The sequence below is a fragment of the Tachyglossus aculeatus genome, chromosome 10, assembly GCF_015852505.1.
Source record: "Tachyglossus aculeatus isolate mTacAcu1 chromosome 10, mTacAcu1.pri, whole genome shotgun sequence".
NCBI classification, from domain to species: Eukaryota; Metazoa; Chordata; class Mammalia; order Monotremata; family Tachyglossidae; genus Tachyglossus; species Tachyglossus aculeatus.
Genome location: NC_052075.1, coordinates 53,447,193 through 53,461,985, shown reverse-complemented (window position 1 = coordinate 53,461,985; position 14,793 = coordinate 53,447,193). Strand labels below are relative to the sequence as shown.

Here is a 14,793-nt window from a genome sequence, read left to right as displayed (position 1 = left end):
GAACTGCTGGACAGTTTTAAATTCATTCGTCATTTAACTTCTCAGTGTCTCAGTTTCCTCACCTGTAAAATAGGAATTATATACCTGGTCTCCCTCCCTAGCCCACGAGCCCCATGTGGGCTCGTATCTAGAGGTAGATACAAACTAATCAGGTTGGACATAGTCCAAATCCTACATGGGGCTCACAATGTTGATCCCCACTTTATAGATGATGGAACAGAGGCACAGAGAGATGAAGTGACTTGCCCAAGGTCACAAAGCAGGCAAGTGGAGAGCCAAGATTAGAACTCAGATCCATCTGACTCCCAGGCCCGGGGTCTATCCACTAGACCATGCTGCTTCACACTGCTTGGTCCAGAGTAAGTGCTCAATAAATACTATTCATTGATTGAAGGACTGACTGGGTGAAACTAAGATCTTTATAGCACTGATCAAAGGAAAGGGAAAAGGAGTAGATTCACCAGTTTTTTAAAAATGGAACTATTGCATTTTTTAATGCCATTTGTTAAGTGCTTACTATGTGTTAAACTAGTCTAAGCACTCTATTAAGCAATTGGGAGAGTACAATAGTACAGAATTAGCCATCACATTCCCTGTCCACAAGAAGTTTACAGTCTAGAGGGGTGGAGTCTCATTTGGAGACCCGGGCAAAACCAGGGGCTCTGTGGCCCCTGAGAACCTGGCAAGTCTGACCCCAACCTCAAAACTGATATGAAGGTGCCAGACTGTCTTTCCTGTAATTTATTTTCATGTCTGCCTTCCCCTCTTGACCATAAGCTCCTTGTGGGCAGGGAACGTTTCTGTTCATTGTTGTATCATACCCTCCCAAGCGTTTAGTACAGGCTTTGCCCACAGTAGGTACTTAATAAATACCACTGATTAATTGATTGAGTGATTCCCCAGCTCCAGCCCCAGATTCAACCCCTTTAAAAAATTGCCTCCATCCAGGCCAGTGAGCTCAGTATCATTTTTAGACTGTGAGCCCACTGTTGGGTAGGGACCGTCGCTATATGTTGCCAACTTGTACTTCCCAAGCGCTTAGTACACTGCTCTGCACACAGTAAGCGCTCAATAAACACAACTGAATGAATGAATGAATTCCCCCAGTGGACATCCTAAATAATAATGATGACATTTATTAAGCGCTTACTATGTACCAAGCACTGTTCTAAGCGCTGGGAAGGTTACAAGGTGATCAGGTTGTCCCACGTGGGGCTCACAATCTTAATCCCCATTTTCTAGATGAGGTAACTGAGGTACAGAGAAGTGACTATCCCAAAGTCACAAAGCTGACGACTGGCGGAGTCGGGATTTGAACCCATGACCTCTGACTCCAAAGCCCAGTCTTTCCACTGAGCCATGCTACATCCCAAAATCCCCCTTCTCACCTCTGAGCTTTCACTCGGGGAGAAAAGCGAATCCCATTTTAAAAGAAAATCGGCTTAGCCCGCTTGTTTGGGACCAAGCTTTTGGGTGGACCCTTGGCTGCAATTTTTATCTCTGGTGTTTCTGGTGGTAACTTGGGACGCCTTCAAACAGAGGCCAGGACGCTAGCAACAGTCGCCAGGGAGCTCCCTGGTTGCTAAGCAACACTAAATACAATGCAGACAGAGGAAGCTTGGCACTCTGAAAACTGGAGGCTGCTTTTCCCTTTCTGACTGAAGAATAACACTCCCAAAAAGGAGCCCTACAGATTCTCTCCTTTTCCTCTTTCTCAGGTGGCCCAGAGGCTCTGGGGACCCAGAAGCATCCAACCCTCTTGCTTCTCTCTTTGGGGTGGTGATGCTCCTCACACAAGATTTTAGCGAGAGCAGTGAATCAATCAGTACAGTGCAAATGCTTAGTACAGTGCTCTGCACAAAGTAGGTGCTCACTAAATACCACTGATTGATCATTTAATGATATTTATTGAGAGCTGGGTGCAGAGCACTGTACTAAGCACTCGGAAGCGTACAATACGATAGAGTTGACAGATACGTTTCTTGCCCTCAAGAAGTTACAGTTTAGTGAAGTCTGACGTCGGTTGGGCAGGAGGATACTAAGGGAGGAATAAGTCAATTAATTTATTTTGCACACAGAAGGTGTTCAATAACTATCTTTGATGGTATTTGTTAAGTACTTACTATGTGCCAAGCACTGGACTAAATACCGGGTGGATACAAGAAAATAGGGTTGGACAGAGTCCCTGTTCCACATAGGGCTCACAGCCTTAATCCCCATTTTACAGATGAGGTAACTGAGGCCCAGAGAAATGAAGTGACTTGCCCAAGGTCACACAGCAGACAAGTGGCGGAGATGGGATTAGAACTCTGGTCCTTCTGAATCCTAGGCCCGTGCTCTTATTGATACACAGAATTCCCCCTCTAGACTGTAAGCTCGTTGTGGGCAGAGAGTATGTCTACCAACGCTGTTATACTCTCCCAAGAGCTTAGTACAGTGCCCTGCACAGAACAAACACTTAATAAATACCATTGATTGACTGACTGGGAGATAATTCTGGCCAAAAAGCTGGGCCCTGATTTGGTGGGTTATGCTATCCCCAAAGAAGCACATCAAACAGATAATTGGCCAATACTCCACTTTATTTGGACTGCTCAGATCTAGCCCAAGCCATTCACTTTGCTTTTCAAAATAGTTTTAGTCCTGTTCAACTTGCCTAAAACATTGTACTCCTAAGAACTGTTCAAGACTCCCTCTCTGCTTCTGAAGGCAAGGCCCCCCTCTCCCCTTTTTTATGGTATTTGTTAAGGATTTTCTATGTGCCAAGCACTGTCCCATGAGAGGCTCACACTATTAATTCCCATTTTAGTCAGTCAGTTAGTCAATTGTATTTTTTGAGCACTTACTGTGTGCAGGGAACTGTACTAAGCGCTTCGGAGAGTACAATATAACAATATATCAGACATATTACCTGCCCACAACAAGCTTACAGTCTAGCAGGGGAGATAGACATTAATACACATAAATTACTGATGAGATAACTGAGGCATGGAGAAGTAAAGTGACTTCTTCCCTTTCCTTTCTTTCATTTATTTTCAGAAAATAAGGAAAACTGGGAAATAGGAAATGGACCGATGGCATTCTGAAATTTTTCCATGCTAGGTCCCGGGAAATGGCAGGTTGTATCGATTTGTGCCAGATAAAGCTACTGGAACCCCCTTTGACCAATGTAGTCATAGTAATAGTAATAGTACTGATTACGCATGTACTGTGCGCAGAGCACTATATTAAGCACTGAGAAAGAACACACGGTTGAGAGATAATTCTGGTCCCTGTCTCAGGGGGCGGGGAAGGGCTCAAAATCAAAGAATGATGGTCAAAGCTTCTCTTTCCAGTCCTCGTGTTCCCATCTTTTTTTCCTTCCTTTTACATTTCAGATTCTTTTCCCTTTTTCCTTATATCTATCCCTCTCCATCTCCCTTGTTTCTCTCTCTCTCTCTCTCTCTCTCTCTCTCTCTCTCTCTCTTTGTGCCTCTCTTCTCTACATAGCTTTTTGATAGAAAGGCACAAAGCTCTCTCTGGGGTATGGTCACATGATATGCAATGTGATAAAGAAAGACTGAAGTACCACCGAGGCTCCCATTTTGTCTCCTAGCAACTCTAAGATATGTTGCTTAGCAACCTTGTCCAGGATGGGAGAGAGGTCCTCCACGGTTCTTGTCCAATGATAATGTACTTATTGCTAAAGCTTATTTCATCAGCAATATCCTCTTTACATAGGTAGAGTCCACCCTTGGAAAGGTCAGCTTTACAGCATAAGGCACCGTCTCTGATTCCTACCCTTGGATCAAATGCCCAACCCCAATTTGTGATTACCATCTTAGGATGCTCCCCTCTTTTTCTGATGGTATTTGTTAAGCATGTACTATGTGCCAAGGACTGTTCCAAGCGCTGGGATAGATGCAAGCTAATCAGGCTGGACACAGTCCATGTCCCACATGGCTCAGGGTCTTAATCCCCATCTTACAGATGAGGTAACTTGAGGCGCAGAGAAATGAAGTGACTTGCCCAAGTCTAGAGGAGGAATTTACAGCCTAGAGGAGGCTCTCACAGTTTAGAGGAGGGGCTTGCAGTCTAGAGGAAGAGCTTACAGTCTAGAGAGGGAGCTTATCATCTAGAGGAGGCGCTTACAGTATAGAGGAGGAGCTTACAGTCTAGAAGAGAAGCTTACAGTCTAGAAGAGGCGCTTACAGCCTATAGGAGGTGCTTACAGTCTAGAAGACTGATCCCAGATGGGTTATAGCTTCGACCCTGGAATTACCCCACAAGATCTGGAGGAGAAAGCATTGGACTACCTTCGATGGCCAAAAGTAATTATGGCCTAGATTGGATGAGTCCTTTGAACGCTGATCTCCCCCTGCAGCTCCAGGCCCGCTGAGCTGGCTCAAAGGTGGAGTCCTGTACCTCTGTGCATGATGTGGGCATGCTCGCTTGTCTGGGCTAGTCTTTTACTCAAGACTACAGTTGGCAACCCATTCAAACAGAGCAAAAACTGACAATCTCAGGACTTGGGTTCTGAGGGCTTTCTTCAGAAAGTCCTCACCTTTCCATCTCTCCTCGGAGTTGTTCTGGGAAGATGGCTGGGGGATGGTGAGAGGGTGTTAAAGGTAATAACAGAGTGTGGCACAAAAAATAATAATAATGGCATTTGTTAAGCATTTAACTCTGTGCCACACGCTGTTCTAAACGCCAGGGTAGATACAAGCAAATCGGGCTGGACACAGTCCCTGTCCCATGAGGAGCTCACAGTCTCAATCCCCATTTTACAGATGAAGTATCTGAGGCACAGAGAAGTGAAGTGACTTCCCTGAGGTCACACAGCAGACAAGGGTGGAGCTGGGATCAGAACCCATGACCTTCTGACGCTCAGGCCCACGCTCTATCCACTACGCCATGCTGCTTCTCATAGAGATACGGATACGAGGATCTGCCTACTCTGCAAGATTGTAATTAATCAAACAATCAATGGTGCCTCCCCTGCTGGATTGCAAGCTCCTCAAAGGCAAGGATCACACTTACTAATTTTTTATGGTATTTGTTATGCACTTACTATGTGCCAAGCACTTTACTAAACGTTCGGAGAGGTACAAGCTAATCAGGTTGGACCCAATCCACACTAATTCCACCGTACTCTCCAAAGCTCCTTGGTATTGTGCCCTGCACATAAAGACACACAATAAATATTATTGATTGACTGACCTATTTTCTATCCCTTTAAATCATTTATGTGGCTTTTCTCTGAACCCTTTCCAGGAACCTCACAGCCTTCATAAAATGCAATGACCACAACTGAATTCAGTTCTCCAGTAAACATCTCTCCAAAGCAGAGAAAGCAAGATGGTTGGTTATCTCTTGGCTGTTCAATTCATTCAATCGTATTTATTGAGCGCTTGTAGTGTGCAAAGCACTGCACTAAGTGCTTGGAAGAGTACAATATAACAATAAACAGACACATTCCCTGCCCACAATGAGCTTACAGTCTCGAGGGGGAGACACTCATTAATATGAATGAATAAATTGCAGATATGGACATAAGTGCTGTGGGGCTGGGAGCAGCAAATGGCAGAGCCAGTAATAGAACCCAGGTCCTCTAACTCCCAGGCCTGTGCTCTTTCCACTAGGCCATACTCTTCTCAGCAGACCCTCTAAAGAACAGTGCAACCTAGCCCAGAGCCCCCTGACTTGTATAATAATAATAATGGTATTTGTTAAGTGCTTACTATGTACCAGGCACTATACTAAGAGCTGGGGTGGATACAATCAAATAGAGTTGGACACATTCCCTGTCCCATGTGAAGCTCACATTCTCAACCCCCATTATACAGATGAGGTAACAGGCGCAGAGAAGCGAAGTGACTTGCACAGCAGACAAGTGTCAGAGCAGGGATTAGAATGCATGACCGTCTGATGTCCAGGCCCATGCTCTATCCACTAGGCCAGGCTGCCTTTCTCAATATACCCACTTCTCCTAGAACACGAGTGTGGAAGTCTTGCAAAACCTCCCATGAAGGAAAATGCACGCTGTTGGACTCACCCATTCCAACACCGCAAGCAGGCAGGCAAGGCAGGCAGGCTCCCCTGCAGTCTCTTCGATAAAGGGACCCACCGGGCCTGGACCGGCTCCGGCTGCTGGAAGGGCAGTCTCTAATTCCCTAATCTTGCCCTATCCCAAATGCGTGGCGGAAACAAGCACTCTGATCCAACTGAAGGTCATTTTAAATTGCTAATATGCAAAAATACCATGTAAAATCCTTTACAAAGCAGCAGCCACTATTTGTCTCCCTTTGTCAATCCAGGGACAAAGAGAATAGCACTACAAATACAGGAGCTGGTTTGTGAACAGAACCATGCTCCTCACCCCAGCTCACCTCATTTGCCCAGAATAAAAATCTGATCGTGAAAAACAAAAAGAACAGATTAGTTATTTCCCGGGCTCCACCATTTAAATATTTAATGGATACTGGTGCTCAAATGGACTTGCTTTTAATGCACAGAAAGGAAGATGGGTTCTTTCCCGTACATAATGGCCCTGAGACAAATGACCAAGGGATTTCATTGCCGGAACTTCCCCCACAACCTCCCTCCTCCTCCTCTGCTCCCAGGATATGGGATAAAGAACTGAGGGCATCAGGGAAATGATGCTTTTCCTAATCAGGTTTTGGAATCAAAAGCTACATTATGGGCAAGCCTGGAATTCCTGCCAGTGTTAAAATCATGAAAGCTAAATAATAAATAATTATGGTACTGGCTAAGCACCTACTATGTGCCAAGTGCTGTACTAAGGACTGGGGTAGATAAAAAATTAATCAGGTTGGACACAGTCTCTGTCCCACATGGGGCTCACGCTCTTAATTCCCATTTTACAGATGAGGTAACTGAGGCACAGAGAAGTTAAGTGACTTGCCCAAGATTGCCCAGCAGACATGAGCCTGGGAGTCAGAAGGTCATGGGCTCTAATCCCGATTCTGCCACTTGTATGCCGTGTAGTCTTGGGCAAGTCCCTTTACCTTGGGCAGTCACCTTGTCTGTAAAATGGGGATTGAGACTGTGAGCCCATATGGGACAAGGGACTGTGTCCAACCTGATTTGCTTGTATCCACCCCAGCGCCTAGTACAGTGCCTGGCACAAACTAAGTGCTTAACAAATACCATTATTATTATTATTATTATTATGTGGCAGAGCTGGGAAAGCTCAGTAGGAAGGGCTCCCCCCTCTAAACTGGAAGCTCCTTGTGGGCAGGGACCATGTCTACCGACTCATACTCTCCCAAGTGCTTAGTACAGTGCTCTGCCCACAGTTAGTACTCGATAAATACCACTGATTGATCGATCTATTGAGGTGCAGAAAGGCCCCTATTTCTCTATTTTTCATGATATATGTACAATGAGCTGTCTGAGCCCTGGTCGTTGGCTTTCAGTTCTCTCTTGCTGGGTTGGAAGCTCCTTGAGGACAGGGATTGTGTCTACTATTTCTATTATACTCTCCCCAGCACTGGGTATAGTGCTTTGCCCACAGTAAGTCCTCAATAAATACTAGTGAGTGATTGAAACCCTCAGTAGTTGTAGTAGTACTAGTACTTATTATTATTACTACTAATAATTGGGGTATTTGTGTTTACTACATGCCACATGCTGTACTAAGCGCTGGGGTAGGCATAAAATAATCCAGTCAGACACAGTTCCTGTCCCACATTAGGCTCTGACCCCTACGTCAGAGGGGGAGGGGGAGGGAGAACAAGTATCAAACCCCCATTTTATAGATGTGGAAACTAGGCCCAGAGAAGCTAAGGGACTTGCCCATAGTCACACAGCAGCCAAGTGGCAGCATTCTCAGAGGAAAGCGGTGTAGCCTAATGGAAAGAGCACAGGCCTGGGAGTTGGGATCTGGGTTCTATTCCCAGCTCCGCCACTTGTCTGCTATGAGAATTTGGGCAAGTCCCTTAATTTCTCTGTGCCTCAATTTCCTCATCTATAAAATAGGGATTAAATCCTACTCCCTCCTTCTTAGACGGTGAGCCCCATGTGGGACATGACTGTGCCCAACTAGATGATTTTGTAAAAATCTACCCCACTACTTAGTGAAGTGCTTGACACATAGTAAGTGCTTAACAATTACCATTAACAACAACAATAACAACAGCATGGTTTAGTGGATATAGTACAGGCCTGGGAGTCGGGACTTGGGTTCTAATTTCGGTTCCGCCATTCGTCTGCTGTGTGACCTTCCGCAAGGCACGTCACTTCTCTGGGCCTCAGGTACCTCATCTGTAAAAAAGGGATTAAGACTGCGAGCCCCATGTGAGACAGGGACTGTATCCAACCAGATGAACTTGTACCTACTCCATAGCTTAGAACAGTGCTTGTCACATATTAAGTGCTTAACAAGTATCATTAACAACAATAACAATAATAATTGTAAATGTATGGGCCCAGTGAAGGTCTCAAGGGCTCCGTTCCCCATCTCTCTAACCCATCTTTGCCCTTCAACACAACCAGTACTGGTTTAGGAGGAAAAAAAAGGGGCAGGGGCGTGAAAGAAAGATGCTCTGGAAGGTGTTTAGAAGTATTCTCTGGGGAAAAGGAAATGAAGTGAATACTGCACAAACCCAATACAAAGATCTCCAGGTGTGAAGGGAGCCTGAAGTGCAAAGGGATGAGCAAAGTGCTATTTGTTTCCATTTTTTTGTCCGCAAAGAGTCTCTATGTTCTTGCCTAATGTAGCAAACGTGAACTGCGGAGGAAGACCGCATAAAAGCCAACTGATGAAATCTCTGGATGCCTTTCCTCCGACCTCACCTGCTCCACCTGCCTAGTCGCCCTTTCTCCAGCCCGGGGAACCGCGCTGCCAGCCTACACCCCGGCCAGAAACGACAGCCCGGTGGCGACCTACCCGTCCGGATGGCTAGTGCGAGGCCTCCGCTCCTGTCCACGAATTCTTGCACCAGCCAGGCCCTGATAACCCACATGGACAATGTAGCCTTTTTTTCTTTCTTTTTTTTTTTTTTTTGGCAGCCAGAGAATGCAACAACAGTCTGCTTCCTGGAGAAAAGCAAAGGCGCTTCTCCCTGGGGGGGCCTCTAAGCCAGTGGAAGGGGGGTACAGGGGTGGGGGGGCGCATTGTTGAATAGCAACGGTATTGGGGGCCACACCGCCAGTTCTTTATAAACCCTCGACGCCGAAGGCGGGTCGCTAATTGCCGTGAGGCTCGGAAAGAGAGAAATACAGTTTTGAGTCTGAAACGGCCCGGATTTCTTGCCGAGGGTGGGTGGGGTGGGGATGGGGGGAGAGAGGGGCAGCGGCCGGAGACTCACTGCACAATCGCTCTGTTGTCCGTGGTTGGTAAACTGAGCTCGCTGCCCTGGTTCATCCCTCTTTCGGTTCCCTCTTGCCTTCTCCTCTCCAGACAGTGGCCCCCGCGGGAAGCCCCCACGGTCCTGCCAGCTTCTCTGCCCGATCTGAACTGGTTTTCCCAGAGCCCGGGCAGCCAGTGAATAACCCCGAACGAGACTGTCACATAATTGCTGCTGTTTTCTCTTGTCCCACCCTCCCCACCCCGCTTCCTGGATGAGGAGGTAAACCTCTCGGTTCCGCTATTATCCCGGGATCCTCTCCTTCCCCCGATCCAGCTTGGGAGGCATTTTGTTTCACCACAATCAAGATTCTAAAATTGAATCACTGCACCTGATAAAGAGCAGGGAGGGGAGAGATGCGGTTGGATCTAGCTGTTCAGGACCGGAATCTTTATTATTCCCCCCCCCTCCAATAAAATCTGCGTTTTACTCGGACCCATCGATCCATCACCTCCCCTCCACCGCTCCACATTTCCATCATTAGGAGGGTAAAAGCCTTGGTTTTCTTGAATTATCGTATCGCGTTTCGGGGATATTCGGGGAGACGGGGGGACCGGGGGTCACTCATTCTGCTCCTCGAGTGACTTTGAGAAGGGTGGTTTCAACGGTCGTTTTGTGGTTAACGCCGGACCAGCTTGAATCAGCCACCGCCCCTCTCCCCCGCCCCCCCCCCCCAATTCCCTCCCCTGATGGTGCTTGGCTACAGCTTCGCTCGGTCTCTTTGTCTGGAGGATGCAAACAGCTTCTGGATGCTGGGGAGCGAGAAGGGTGGGGGGAGATTACCTCATCCCACGTCGCAGGCACCAATCACAATTCTCCGTTCTGGGCTTCTCCGGGCAGATCGAGGGGTCTGGACCAACGGGAAAACGGCCTCGCCCATCCCCATGGTGACCGAGTTGTATATAGGGAGCCGCACTGGACCATGTGCCGCAGGTTCTCTTACATCGACCGCCTAAGAGTCGCGCTGTAAGAAAGCATCACCCTTCTCCTCCTCCTCCTCCTCTTCTCCTTCTTGCCCGCTCCGTTGCCCCGCCTTCGCCAGCATGGTAAGGCCTCTCGGAGCCCCGTCCGAGTCCGGCCCCGGGGCCGCTGCCCCTTCCCCTGCCCGGGAGAGCGCGGAAGGCCGCTGCCTTGGGTCTGGGCCAGCAGGCGGAGGGGACGGTGGTTGGGGGCGAGGGCTCGTTTCCTCCGGTTCGGGACTGGCAATTTGGGGGGCGCCGCGGCTCGTCTGCAAGGGCGGGGGTCCCCAAGGGTGCACGCCCGAGGCTGGGGGCGGGGGAGGAGGAGGGCATGGGATCCCTTCCCCACAGCACCTGTATATATGTTTGTACATATTGATGACTCTATTCATTTTACTTGTACATATCTATTTTATTTTGTTAATATGTTTGGTTTTGTTCTTGTCTCCCCCTTCTAGACTGTGAGCCCACTGTTGGGTAGGGACTGTCTCTATATGTTGCCAACTTGGACTTCCCAAGCGTTTAGTACAGTTCTCTGCACACAGTAAGCGCTCAATGAATACGATTGATTGATTGATTGATTGATCCCGGGGGGTGGGGGGCAGAGGGGAGGGGGCTCGGTTGGCCGCGGTTTCGCTAGCTGAAATGGCCTCCGTCCTCCTTAGAGAGGCCGATCGGGCAACCTGGTTCCCTCGGGGGACCAGGGAGGGAAAGAAAGAGGGAGGGAGAGAAGGGGGCGGCTCCGCCCCTGCGGCCTTGGTTTCTTTCGCTGCCTTGACAGCGCAGCCCGAGGGAGGGACCGGGACGTAGACTGGGGAAGAGTGGGCCGGTCCTCCGGGTCCCTGGGGAGATGCCCTGCCCCTGCCCCCTGCCCCCTGCCCCCATCCCCTCGACAGCCGTCTGTCCCGGCCAACTGGAGCCCCAAGGCGCAGTGAGACAAAGAGCGAGCGTCGCGGGTGGGAGCGCCCTAAATAATAATAATAATAATGATGGTATTTAAATATTCCAGGACGGGTAGGGCACTGGGCCCTACACAATAGAAACACGTCGATTCCCACGCTGCGATTAAATAGATACTGGAGGAGGGGGAACCAGCTCAAGTGGGGGCTTCCCGGCGTTTAAAGCTATGAGACCCCCTTTCTCGGAGCGGGGGATTGTTCGGCCACCACATCCCTCGTTCTAGAAAACCGTACGGCCGTGGAGACCCTCTGGGGGTCTCCGCCCTCTCTTTTCTGTCATGGGACGAGGCACCGCCTTTTGTTCCGGAACCAGTCCATGAATTGGTTTCTCTCCCCGCGCTCGGGCGAGGTCCGAGGAGGAAACTTGGCCGAGCGACACCATGATGAGCTCATGCAGGCCGGTGGCTGGAAATAAGATCTGGCGGTGTTGAATAATGGAGTAGACGGTGCGGGGCGTTTAGCAGGCGGAGGCCGGTGGGTTTTTCCTCCCTTCCAGCACTGATTGATGCGGGGAGGGGGCGGGGAGGCGGGAGCTCCCGCATTGGGTGTGGCTCCCCTATACCGCAGCAAAAATAGATACCTAGCAGCACGAAGGTCCCAGATGTAGGGGAAGAGAGTGCCTCCTCTGCATTTAACGCAGCAAGGGGATTTTCTTTTTAATTGCTACGTAGATCTTGAAAAGCATTTCATATTAAAAAAAAAACTAGGTGTGGAAACCTAACAACCATCCGTTCTGCTGTTGCTGCATCATCTTGGACTCGTCCTTATTAGCTGGTGAATTCTGTGCTTCAGTTTTGTATAGATCGCTTATGCTTTACCGTGTTTTTTGTCCCTCTCAAATACTCCCATTCCAGCGTGTCTGGCGGAACAATGGTTTCGCATTATGTGCCGAGCTGTACGACAGCCAAAAACAAATTGCTATTCAGAGCACGCCTAACTACACACATCTCAACAGATGCCTTTTCTACCCTCAATTCTGATCTATTAAGGATCTGACTTTCTGGTGGTTTTACAAATATCATACATTTTTCCTTGCCTCCCACAACCCTAAGACTTCAGTTTTCTTCTCTTTCTCACAGCGTGAGTGCATCTCCATCCACGTCGGCCAGGCCGGAGTCCAGATCGGCAATGCCTGCTGGGAGCTGTACTGCCTGGAACACGGTATCCAGCCCGATGGCCAGATGCCCAGTGACAAGACCATCGGGGGTGGGGACGACTCCTTCAACACCTTCTTCAGCGAGACGGGCGCGGGCAAGCACGTCCCCAGGGCCGTGTTTGTCGATCTGGAGCCGACCGTCATCGGTGAGTCCTGTCATGTCCCGCTCCTCCTCCTCTTCATCCTTCTCCACCTACTCCTCCTCCCCACCGCCCTCACCGCGTCTCGGATGGTGTCTCTCCACAGACGAAGTGCGCACTGGGACGTACCGCCAGCTCTTCCATCCTGAGCAGCTCATCACTGGCAAGGAAGATGCTGCCAACAACTACGCCCGCGGGCACTACACCATTGGCAAGGAAATCATTGACCTGGTGCTGGACAGGATCAGGAAGCTGGTATATATTATCTGCCAAAGTTGATAGGTTCAGATCCAAAATGGAAGGTTGTTTTCGACAAATGTTGAAATGTAATTGTTTGCTTTTATAAGCTTTAGAGGAGTCAGACAAGCAAGAAATTATCTGTGCTTGGAAGTCTGTTTCTTCAGGGTCTCTAAAATTAGCTAGAGCTCATTTGGGTGCAAAGATCATTTATTTTAGGGGAATCATTTCATGAAAGTTCATTTTTTTAGTTGAGAAAAACTCAGGATGGTAAAACGGTAGGCAAGTGTCATATGTTAAAATAGGGGAGAACTGAATTTATGGAGAGATAAACAAATGTATGTTTTCCTACAGTGTGATTCATTTCCATATGATAGCCTCTTATGGAGCACTGACTCTCTCTCTCTCTCTCTCTCTCTCTCCTCTCTCTCTCTCTCTGTCTCTGTCTGTCTCTATCTTCCCCTGCAAACAGGCGGACCAGTGCACAGGCCTCCAGGGCTTCTTGGTCTTCCACAGCTTTGGAGGTGGCACCGGCTCCGGTTTCACCTCTCTGCTGATGGAGCGCCTCTCCGTCGATTACGGCAAGAAGTCCAAGCTGGAGTTCTCCATCTACCCGGCCCCCCAGGTATCCACGGCCGTGGTAGAGCCCTACAACTCCATCCTGACCACCCACACCACCCTGGAGCACTCTGACTGTGCCTTCATGGTGGACAATGAGGCCATCTACGACATCTGCCGCCGCAACCTGGACATCGAGCGCCCCACCTACACTAATTTAAACAGGTTGATAGGCCAGATCGTGTCATCCATCACCGCCTCCCTCCGGTTTGATGGAGCCCTGAATGTGGATCTGACCGAATTCCAGACCAATCTGGTGCCCTATCCCCGCATCCATTTCCCCCTAGCCACCTACGCCCCGGTCATCTCCGCTGAGAAGGCTTACCATGAGCAGCTTTCTGTAGCCGAGATCACCAATGCGTGCTTCGAGCCAGCTAACCAGATGGTGAAGTGCGACCCTCGCCACGGTAAATACATGGCCTGTTGCCTGTTGTACCGTGGCGACGTGGTGCCCAAAGATGTCAATGCTGCCATCGCCACCATCAAGACCAAACGTACCATCCAGTTTGTGGACTGGTGCCCGACTGGCTTCAAGGTTGGCATCAACTACCAGCCCCCAACTGTGGTCCCCGGGGGTGACCTGGCCAAGGTCCAGCGGGCTGTGTGCATGTTGAGCAACACGACCGCCATTGCCGAGGCCTGGGCTCGCCTGGACCACAAGTTTGACCTGATGTACGCCAAGCGTGCCTTTGTCCACTGGTACGTGGGGGAGGGGATGGAGGAAGGAGAGTTCTCGGAGGCACGGGAGGACATGGCGGCCCTAGAGAAGGATTATGAAGAGGTTGGGGTGGATTCCGTGGAAGGAGAGGGTGAAGAGGAAGGAGAGGAGTACTAAAGTAAATTGTCACAAAGGTGCTGCTTTCACAGGGAAACTTAATCTTTAAGCATACACAAGTTTTGGTCCCAGTCAGTTAATCTGTATGAAGCGGTGTATGCTGTAACATACATATTTGCTGTACAATAACTGATCTGTGCTCTAAAACATGAATTTTGTTACAGACCCAAGCCGTCCAATGGGGTTTGAATAAAAGCATTCCCTGTCTTAGATGTCTAGTGTCTCGTGTGTTCAATTACCTCTTTTTGAAAATATCTGAGCTGAGAGAGTAAATGGTCATATGATACTTTCTCTATCTCTATAAAGAAGGCACTATATTTCAGGAATTATATGAAAAAGCCAAGTTATATTTTAAATCATTCAAGATGATTTTCCCCTTCATCACCCAACTATTATTCCAAGTCCAGCTTGTTGAAAACTATTAGAGATGTTGGTGCTCCTTTAACACCACTTTTCTGAGTCAGATGAAGATGCTGGATAGATCAGTGGTCTGTCCTGGTAAGACGTTGCTTATGTGCTCATGTTCTTTTAAGCTTCTA

At 48.7% G+C, this 14,793-nt stretch overlaps 1 protein-coding gene across 1 annotated transcript; it reads left to right on the top strand.

Moving 5' to 3' along the window:
• The first annotated feature begins 10,274 nt into the window (after positions 1-10,274).
• Positions 10,275-14,466, top strand: TUBA1A (tubulin alpha 1a). Its single transcript, XM_038753033.1, has 4 exons — positions 10,275-10,396; positions 12,348-12,570; positions 12,671-12,819; positions 13,274-14,466. The coding sequence occupies exons 1-4, from the start codon at positions 10,394-10,396 to the stop codon at positions 14,252-14,254; spliced, it is 1,356 nt and encodes a 451-aa protein (XP_038608961.1). The 5' UTR covers positions 10,275-10,393; the 3' UTR covers positions 14,255-14,466.
• The last annotated feature ends 327 nt before the right edge of the window (positions 14,467-14,793 follow it).